Here is an 11087-nt window from a genome sequence, read left to right as displayed (position 1 = left end):
CTCTACCTCTTAACGTGTAACAACAAACACCCGTCCTTTCTACTGTGGGGTAGCCTTGTTATTGGTAGGCTGGGTGGTCTGAGCAGTTGATACTTGGGTGACAAGCTTTGGGAAAGCCTTTGCATAGTGACCTGTCTGGCCACAATGGAAACATACTCCTAAGTTTCAAAGACATTGCCCCTGATGGTATTTTCCACAATTTCCGCACTTAGCATATGAGAAAGTTTGGCTCTTTTGTTGTGACTGTAAGCACTGAGTGCCTTGGGTATCTTTAGCTTGCGTTATGAATGTTGGAAGCTTTATTGGTTGAATTTCCTCTTTTGATTTGGCATTAATCCTCATTCAAGAATTGAGGTGTTGGCAGCAAGATTTACTCCCATGAGTAAGGCTGACTCGAGGGCAAGTGCATACTCTTTATGTCGGAAGGTAGTGACCATGCCTCGAATGCCTTCTCTTAATCCCCAGATAAACCTTTCCACCTTCTTCTCTTCTATGTCTACTAGTCGGGGAACAAAATGAGACAAGCGGTCGAATTTTCGTTCATACTCCGCCACCGACATGTTCCCTTGACGAAGATTAAGAAATTCCACTTCCTTCAAGCATCTTACTGTCAATGGAAAATACTTGTTGTAAAAAGCCTGACTAAATTGCTACCACGAGATCGAACCCTCGATTGTTCTTTGTGTGGATTCCTACTAGAACTTTGCATCACCTCTTAGCATGAAGGTGCCACAATTTACTTTGTGCTCTTCTAGGATGTTCATGTGGTGGAAAATAGTTTCTATTTCTATTTCTATTATCCAATTCTATGCTATAGTTGGATCCACGGATGATTCGTCAAATATTGAAGGATTGAACTTCCTGAATTCTCGAATGATTTTCGAGTCATTTGTATCATTAATTATTGGTGCAATTTACGAGGTTGTGCTTCCATTACCCATATTCTGTATTAGTATCTGTAATGCTTCTGTGTAAGTAACACATAAGGCATTTGTCCATGTCCTAAATTTTGATCCCCTGTGGGTTCATTTCGAGACCTGCCTTGTTGTGTTGGAACTTGTTGTTGTACCATTTGGTATGTACATTCTTTCATAACAAGGAAACAATCTAATCCTACATTTTTATTTATTTATTTATTTATTTATTACTCGTATTTATGTTTACTAAATTATTTACTAAATTACTTATTTGAAACTTCCACTTACCAGCGTATTTAGCACAACTATGGGCATCATATAACAGGCCGAATCATTAAACACCACGACTCTTCTAATGCAATAGAGCCTATTTGGCCCAAATGCTCTGATACCAAACTGTGATAACCAGATCCTTACATAATAAGGTCCGAGCGCTACGACATGCATACTTAGATTTTCTATCATGAGATGCGTTTTGGTGAAAATTTCAAGAGAACACATCTAAAATTTTATGAATTAAGTAGCAAAACTATACAAAAGTTTATTTTACAAAACACTAGGATCCTTAAACATTAGCGTAGTGGAACAAAATGCTTATATGATCAAAATAATGAGTTTGATTGTTGGCCACTTGAGCGACGTCCAGTCATGCCACCTATGTTATGTCTTTACCTACAAAGTCCGTAAAATAGGATGAGTACATAATATACCCAGTAAGTAGTTCTCACTTAAGGTAGTGACCAAATGCACAGTCACATGCAACATGTCATGAAAACATATGATTAGAACCCAAAACATAAACTTATAATAACATGAGGTGGTTGGTTTTGCTTCCTGTTGGGATAGGTGTCCTAATTCTCCCGAAGTCTCGTTGTTTTGTAAAGATACACATTGTTCAATAAATAAATAAGTGTTATTTAATTCTTGCATTTACTCATATCCAATAAACAAATCTCCTTGGTTATCTTATGTGAACTTAAGCATGTATATGTGATATACAAGTGGATCATGCCTTAAGTGATAACCTAAATAGGTCTGTAGTATAAGAATTAAGGTGGGATACCTGATCCTGGTGACACTGCAGATACGACTCGCTTTGTAGAGGTTTACAAGTGTTGTAAACTACTACAGATGATAGATCCTGACCATTCTTGTGGAGACGTGGAGCGGGGGTGTCCTATACAAAGAGTTTGTATAAGACATGGACCACGAGATGATTAGACTCTGTATATAACGTCGTTGATACTAGAGACTTACATCTCACCTAAACGACCATAGGTGACACGACCTTAATCCTGAGTGTTTTGGGAACTCCCGTCTTTGAGGGTGGTTCTTTGATTAGTATGGGTGAGAATGGCTAGATTGTCAACTCAACATGCTTACCTTTTTAGGGACTTATCTGATCTAGAAGCTAGGAACTCAATCCCCAAGATGGAATTCACTCCTTTCCCGAAGCAGGGATAAGTAAAGAGAATTCTCCTTTAATGGTTGATTCCGGGGCTTGAAAATAGTGGCCACAATTTCTCTTTGGAAGAAAAGACTCAGTCATAGTAGGACTATAACTTATGTTCATTAGAGGGATCAGTGGTACTTAAGGAGACAGATATAACTACAGGGGCATAACGGTTATTGGCCCAACTGTACTTACGAGCGATTTGTGAAGGGTTGTCGCACTGCTGATTGGTTAAGATGGGCACATAATATATCTGTGGTAAAGAGAATTCAATTGTCAGTCTTTAGTGGAGTGTCTGCCTGGCAGTTAACGGATGGTGGATCCCGTGACTAAAGAGTTTAGTCAGTTATTCACGTACCGTTGGAGCTTCGAGCTACAGGTCCATGAGGTCCCTTTGGTAGCTCAATGGATTCAGTTAAGGATCAGTTCTTGGTGTTGATTTGAAATGTTCAAATTGACAAGAGGTATTTTGATTATATATGATATAATCTGTTTGATGTGATACATCTAGTGGAGGATTGATGTAAATGAGATTTGCATTAAGTACTATGGAATAGAAAAAGAACTATGGTTTATATGTTTCATGAGATGAAATATTAAAACTATAGGTTATAAATATAGTATGATAAGTTGGTTATCATTTATATTTATAATAATATTAATTAATTCTTTTTCTTTTAATAACCATATGAGTGGGTGGTTATTGGATCATGGTAACCGTGAGTTTAAAAGGAAAGTGGTTTCCTATTTTCAAAAAGGAGTTTTTACAAAAGATTGAAAAAGTTTTGAGTTTTCTCTCCACGCAAAAGAAACTCATGAAGTTGTCAAGTAAATTCGGATTTACTAAACGACGGCTGGGCAAGCTAAACGGTCGTGCAGTGGCGAGCTAAATGATCGTGCAGTATTTATTAAACGATCACATGGTCTTGCTAGACGATCGCTTGCCCTAAGTAAACGATCGTGTAGAGTTTGTAAGTGACAGACCGAGCTAAATGATGAACTAAACGATCGCATAGCTTTTGCTAGACGATCGCTTAGCTTTTTCTAAACGATTGGACATCGACCTATACAATAAGTCTCTGCCATCTCCCACTTGCCCAGTTGTGTACACGATCAGTGTTTCCTCCTTCGTCTGCCTCATACCAAGTTCGAACAGAGCTCACCCTTTGGATTCTCACATCGAGAATACCAAGGTCGCCTTGTTGGCGGTGTCAGACTCAACTCGACACCGTCGAGGTTTTCTAGAGGTCGTTCGTGTTGCGGAGGAGTCCGTGACCGAGGAGATCGTTGAGGACGAGCACAAAGTGTTTGTTGCTATGTTGCGGTCGTGTAGATCGAGCGTTCGTGGTTTCTGTTGTTCGAGCGATCAAAGTGCGCAATGGAGTGTGGAGACGCTTCTGCCATTGTGCGTAGAGTTTTCTCTTTATGCGTTTGAGTTTATTCATGCTGTAATTTCTCTGTATGAATTGTATAACTGTTTGTTTCAAGTCGACTATAAATGCATTGTTCATTCATGATTGTGATTTGGAATAATCTTGTTTCGCTACTCATGGAAATCTCGCTTCCGATTTCCTTCACCTCGAACGTATGTTCCTCCGCCCTGGTAGGAAGATGAGGACTTAAGCGAAAACTAACCCATCTGATGATTAGCGGGTCATGCAGTCAGTAGGGCCAGAGTCGCATCCAACATCAACCATTAGCTTAAACGTAAGATTGGACTAGAGGGGTGTAACCATACATACCCTACTAATCCCTATCATAAACATAATGTAAGATTGAGCCTAGAAGGGTGCAACCATACATGCCCTGCCAGTCCTGGAAGCATAACTTATATCTAATTAAAACTTGATCTTAACATGATCATGAACAAACATAATGCATGAGGTCCCTTGTAAAGAAACGTGTTTTAAGCATATAATGCAACATAACAATAAGAACATAATAAAACAACATATCAAAGATACACTACCATAAAACACTTAAAGAGAATGCGAGATAAACTACTTACCTCTACTGCAATCCTTATTATTCCTTATGGTTTGGTCTTGAAATACTTTTGATTCTTTTTTTTTTAATTGTTTTCCAACAAAGTGCCTCACTTCCCTATTTATAGGGAAGTTTTAACCGACCTCCTTTTATTTTTTATGTTTATCTCTTTTTTATATATATATTTATCTTCTCTCTCTTTTTTTTTTTAATGTTTATCTTCTTTTATATTTATCTTCTCTATTTTTTTTTTATATTTATCTTTTTTTATGTTTATTTTCTTTTATATTAATCATTTTTTTAATATTTATCTTCTTATATGTTTATCTTTATCTTTTTTTAAATGTTTATCTTCTTTTATATTTATCTTTTTTCTTTATCTTTTTTTTTTTTTTATATTTATCTTTTTCTTTCTTTTTTTTAATGTTTATTTTCTTTTATATTTATCTTATCTTTTTTTTAATATATATTTATCTTTTTTTATGTTTATCTTCTTTTGTATTTATTTATTTACTTAACCGACATAGTCATATAATAATTTATTTTGTTTTAGAAACTTATTAGATTTTTCTTAAAAATCTTTCTATGTCATCTTTATTTATTTCTTAGATATTTACTTGTTTAGATATTTGTTTAATTAAGATTTTGTTTGTCAATTATTCAAGGATATCTATGGACCAACTTTTAACCTTATGTATTAAATCTAAAATTGGTCTTCTAAGTCTTACAAAATTAATAAAATAAAAAAGTTTCAACTTGTAATTTATGCACATACTTGGGTTGTTACATTTTCATATACTAATTAGGTGCAATTCAACATTTTATATGTAGTACGTTGTCATTTGAAAAACAGGTCTGTTCGGTAACTAATTGAATTTTCTGTTTATTTTTAATCGTTTTTGCTTTATTAATCAAATTCACCTCACAGTTTAGTGGTTAATGTGTTTATCGCATCTCTTTACCAGGTTCGACCCCAGTATCTCCCGTGGTCCATTTGGACATACAGTGCACAGGTTCGAAAACCTAATGTTTGCATTTTTTAATTCAATTTTCATTTTCTTATAAACAACTTCTACTCCACTTTTTTATGTTTATTTATTTTTTTTTATTTTATTATAAGCTATTTCTACTTTTAATATGAAATTAAATGCTAAATAATATAAAAAATATTTTTCTTGAATTTACACTTCATCACCACATTAGTTTTTATTCTATTGTTCATTTGAATTACTAGAAATGGTTTATAAATATGTGAGTTTTATCCGTTTAAAAGCACAACAAATATAAAGAGATGTTCTTTGCAAGTTAGTAATCTGTTTATATTGGAAGATAATTTTTTTATGACAATTTGTTGGATTCAAATTAATTGTTTTTATTGTTCCTTATCTCCTATAAATTATTTTATAGAAATGAAATTATTTTCATGTATTTTGTCAATATACTAATTTTTGTTATTTTTTCTTCAATTTTCATTTTATTATAAACGACTTCTACTCCACTGTTTTACATTTATTTATTTTTTTTATTTTATTATAAACAATTTCTACTTTTTATATGAAATTAAATGCTAAATAATATCAAAAAATTTTTCTTGAATTTACACTTCATCGCCAAATTAGTTTTTATTCTATTGTTCATTTGAATTACTTGAAATTGTTTATAAATATGTGATTTTTTATCAGTTTAAAAACACAACAAATATAAAGAGATGTTCTTTACAAATTAGTAATCTGTTTATATTGGGAGACAATTTGTTTATGACAACTTAAGTACCCCAAAGGAAGTAAAAAAATGTTAATTTGTTGGGTTCAAATTAATTATTTTTATTGTTTTCTTATTCTCCTATAATTTAATTTTATAGAAATGAAATTATTTTCATGTATTTTGTCGGTATACTAATTTTTATTATTTTTTTTTCATTTTCATCAGTGCATTTAAAAATATTGATATTGTTTTATCAATATGATTGATTTTTTCATAAAAATAAGAATATTGTCGTATAATTATATATATAAGATGAAATTTTTTTGAAAGCTTTTATTTTTTTAAGAAGTCACCCAAACTATCTTTAACAAGAAGAAACACAATTATCTAACATGATTTTAGTTTTCCAATTAAAAAAATCTAAAAAAAATTACCAAACTTTTGTTTTCTGAAAACTAGAAACCAAAAATAAATCTTCACAAACAAAAAACGAAAACATAAATGGTTATCAAACGAGGTATAAATTTTTAACTTTGTGTTTAATTAAGTCCCAAAATTTTTAATTTTCTAGCTAAAAGGTCTTTGATATATTATTTTATAAAAAAAATATTTGAGGATTGATCTATTAAATGGCAGATTGATTTTTATGTCTAAAAGAAACCAAAATTTTCAATCTTATGTTTAGTAGATTCGTCAATTTTAAAAAGATGTGTTGAATCGATCAATGAACTATTAGATGTAAAATTAGAAATAAATTTAAATAAATTTATATGATTTACTTATAATCTAAAATGACCGTAATTCTACTAGCATAAAATAAAATATACTATCATTCTTGAAATCAGAAGTTGGATTATTCCAATATATAACAAATGTGCGATAATATAGCTTTTAGTAGGGCATTTTTACAAAATGCTATAGAAAAATCCTAAAATTTAGGGCGGCAAGATGTGGTGCTTCTTAGGACATAGTAATGGAAAAAGGTAATTAATTATTTGCCCACTCTCCACTCTCCACTCTCTTATTCTCCTCTCTTCTTCACTCTCCGTTCCATGCCCATTCTCTTACTTTTCTCCTCTCCTAATTTCAACTCCTAATGATCCATCCTCCTATTCAAGGTTTCTTTGTTTTAAATGTTATTCGTTCTTTTAAAAATCGTTATGGGTTATTATTTCGCTGATTTCGTTCTATCTATCTTGTCATTTTTCTGCAATTTTCTAGGGTTTTCGAATTTGGTGTTGTTGGAGTTGGGTATTGGAGGTGTTGAGCGAAATTGCTCTCCTCTCTGAACTCACTGCTTCAGTGCGCAGCCCTAGTAGAGAGGTATGTGCATTTTCACTTTCTATCCTTTGGTAAGTTGTTTTCCTGATCATTTATCTTCATGATTTTCATATTGTAAGATTTTTCTCGTATCTATGTTACATTTCCTGGTTGCATATGTGCAATAATTTAAAGATGACCTTGGATTGGGTTGTGTGTATTTTGTATTTACCGAGTCTTGTTTTAATTACTTTTGGTCTACACTGTTAACAAGCACCTTCTCCCATATGTCATCCGCTGAATTTTGTAAAACAGAGAATGGAAACGAATTAGAAGAAAGTAATACATAAAATTCTATACTCGGTGAAAGAAAAGAGAAGAATAACTTCCAAGAATACGGCTTAGTGAGCATCAACTGAGACAACAACGTATTTTTTCTTTGACCTTTTCACCTTTTTCTTTTTGGTGGAATTTCTTGATTTTGTCTTAACCAGTGTTGTTGAGGCGATCTCAGGCGCTCGCCTATGGTGAGGCAGTGCCTTCAACAGGGTGCTCGCCTTGTTGCGTCATACTTTGCTTTTTTGCGCCATTGCCACAAATGGAGGCGAGTGCCTATTCTTAATAGTGTGTTCTGGTATCTTTTATTTAAAAAAAAAAAAAAAAAAAGACAAAGAACATATCTCTGTTTCTAAAATAAATAGTTTGTGGTTTAGGTTAGTTTCATTTTTTTGTTTTTTATCAATAAAATCATTGCTTCATGTTATAATTTATTAATTGTTGATTTAAAAATATATTCTATTCATCTAGTTGTGATTACATTAAGTTAATAAGGTGCATATAATTGGATTAAAAAATGGAAGATTCTGCACTTCTTATTAGCATTTCTGACTTAAGTCATTGTAATTTTTGTTATAATTTTTTTTGTGTGCATGCTTGTTGTAAAAAGAATGTTCCCTTGTATTACTTTTGTTTGACATAATGCATTGAAACTCTATCAGTAATATTCATATGGGACACAAGATTATTTAGAACAAATTAAAAAAAGTGTAGACTAGTGAAAAACAAATAAAGTTGTGAATTTTATTACTGCAAAAGAATAATATGTTCAACCTTTAAGTTGCTTCTTTTTTATTTTTCTCTCTTTTTAAACATCAATTTCAAAGTTTTCTTTGTCAATAGTTGTGTTCCTGCCCCGAGTTCTTCAACCCCAATTATTCTTTCAATTTTGTTTGTTGCCACTTGTCTATTTATTTGGGTGCTAGGGAGAGAAGAAAGAAGGAAATTTTTTTATATTATTAAAGAAAATGTTGAAATGGTGTTGATTAAGTGGTGAGTTTATTCTCCCATTTTAATTGATCACCACCAACACCAAATTTCTGCAACTTTTTGACCTCTCTCTCAAACTCTCAGCTCTCAATTTTTATTATAATCTCACTATTGAAGGCTTGAAGCATAGTCTTCAATAATGTTCTGTAGTTATTGTACTAATATCAATGAAAATACTTAATGATACACATACACGCACGTATGTATGTATGTATGTGTGTGTGTGGGTGGGTGGGGGGATAAGCTTATGTATCAAGATAGTTGTTAATAAATAGAATTTATAGGGAGGACGAGCTGTAAAATGCTTGTCAAGTTAGGATTGCATTTGGTTGCAAGAAAATAGCAATTTTGTAAAAAGACTAAGATGTCTGTTAGGATGCCTCCTAAGAAGACTAAGATATGAACTATATGAAAATATAAAGATGAAGAAATATAGGATAAACCAAGTTCAAGGCACTTGGAACCTCCCGCTAGAGTATGCTAACCCAAGCCCTAAACCGCTCAACTATTTCCTACCTTCACTCATTCCCCCTTCTCCTATTTATAGTAATATTTAGTAACTAACTTCCTATCTAATTACCATTATACCTCTTACTAATACCATACTAATATACTTATCTAGGTATTTTAATTTACCTTGGCCTTTTAAGACACCTTGTCCTCAAGGTGTGCTTTCAAAAATATGATCACAACTTGGGCAACTTCTTTCTTCTTCTTCTTCTCTCTTTCTGTCTCTCTCTCTCTTTTTTTTTTTTTTTTTTTTTAAAAAAAACACTAATCCACCACCATTTTCTTCAACCTTGAACAACTTCACATTTTTTTCTAGCTTTGGAAGTTAATTGGGCTTCAATTATTTCTCTGGAATCCAGCCCAAATTCCACCATGGGCTTGAATTTGAATTTGAATCTTTTCTTCTCTCATGGGCTCGGCCCATAACCAGTTTGTTGCTTATAACCCCAGTCTAGCTTTTGACATGTATTAGGTCCCACCTTTAGAATAAAATTGCTTCACTTGAACATCATAAACATTTGCCTAAAATCTGTTGCAGAGTGTTGAATACAGAACTTTTCTTATATTTCTTATGATAATTTTACAAGAGGGAGCATCCCTTATATATACACCTATGATAGCTAATTAAGGAAAACATTATAACAGTAAAAAATGTACATATGGAAAGAATAAAAGTAAACCCAAATTACAGGGAATGAAATCATATGTATAAGGTAAGAGGTGATTTCCCATATTCAACACTCCTCCTTAAGTTGGGCAATATATATTGATTAAGTCCAGCTTGATTTTTAAGTCTTCAAACATATTCTTGGAAAGGGCCTTTGTTAGTATGTCAACAATTTGCCTCTTGGTAGGTATGTAGTTGAGTGAGATGCTTTTGTTTTCAAACTTTTCTTTAATAAAGTGCCGATCAATGTCCACATGTTTTATGCGATCATGATGGACTGGGTCTTTGGCGATACTGATAGTAGCTTGATTATCACAGTGTACCTCCATTGGTTCTTCTGATTTGATTTTAAGCTCAGATAGAATGCTTTTAAGCCACATTCCTTCACATATTCCTTGAGTTAGAGCTCTTAGTTCTGCTTTGGCACTGCTTCTGGATACTACAGATTGTTTCTTGCTTCGCCAGGTGACTAAATTTCCCCAAACAAAGGTGCAATATCCGGAAGTTGACCTTCTGTCTATTTTTGAGCTTGCCCAATCGGCATCTGTGAAGATTTCGATGTTTCTTCTCTTAGATTTCTTGAAGTATAATCCCTCTCCTGGAGTTCCTTTCAAGTACCTGAGTATTCTGTATACAGTTTGCATATTGTCTTCTGTTGAACTGTTCATAAATTGACTTACAAAGCTAACTGCAAAACAGATATCAGGTTTTGTGTGAGTTAGGTAAATCAATTTTCCAACTAGCCTTTGATACTGATCTTTGTTAACCAGTTTGTGATTGTTTTCTTTTATTATGTGATTGTTAGTGTCAATTGGAGTATTAGCAGGCTTGCATCCAAGTATTCCAATTTCCTTTAACAGGTCAAGGACATATTTTCTTTGAGAAATGCTCAAGCTTGTTTTTGAGCGGGCTACTTCCATTCCTAGGAAGTATTTAAGGTTGCCTAAGTCCTTTACTTCGAATTCCTTGGCTAAGAGAAGTTTTATATTTCTTATTTCTTCTTCATGGTCTCCAATAAGGATAATGTCATCTACATAGACAATGATAATTGCTATTTTACTTGTGCAAGAATGTTTGATGAAGAGAGTATGGTCAGATTGACATTGTGAGTACCCGTTTTCCTTTATCACTCTTGAGAATTTATCAAACCACGCCCTAGGGGATTGTTTTAGGCCATATAGGGATTTTTTGAGTTTGCAAACCTTATTTATGATTTGAGTAGATTCTATATCGGCCGGTATATCCATATACACTTCTTCTTCTA

At 32.9% G+C, this 11087-nt stretch overlaps 1 protein-coding gene across 1 annotated transcript in view; it reads left to right on the top strand.

Moving 5' to 3' along the window:
- The first annotated feature begins 7037 nt into the window (after positions 1–7037).
- Positions 7038–11087, top strand: part of LOC120090469 (uncharacterized) — a 37171-nt gene continuing 33121 nt past the window's right edge. The window contains 2 exon segments of the mRNA XM_039048157.2: positions 7038–7178; positions 7282–7412. Coding sequence (XP_038904085.2) covers positions 7386–7412 — 27 coding nt within the window. The 5' untranslated portion in view covers positions 7038–7178; positions 7282–7385.

This window comes from Benincasa hispida, chromosome 11 (assembly GCF_027475165.1).
Source record: "Benincasa hispida cultivar pf3 chromosome 11, pf3_genome.v1.1, whole genome shotgun sequence".
NCBI lineage: Eukaryota > Viridiplantae > Streptophyta > Magnoliopsida > Cucurbitales > Cucurbitaceae > Benincasa > Benincasa hispida.
The sequence above is the reverse complement of the archived record's forward strand: the minus strand, read 5'-3'. Positions and strand labels throughout refer to the sequence as shown.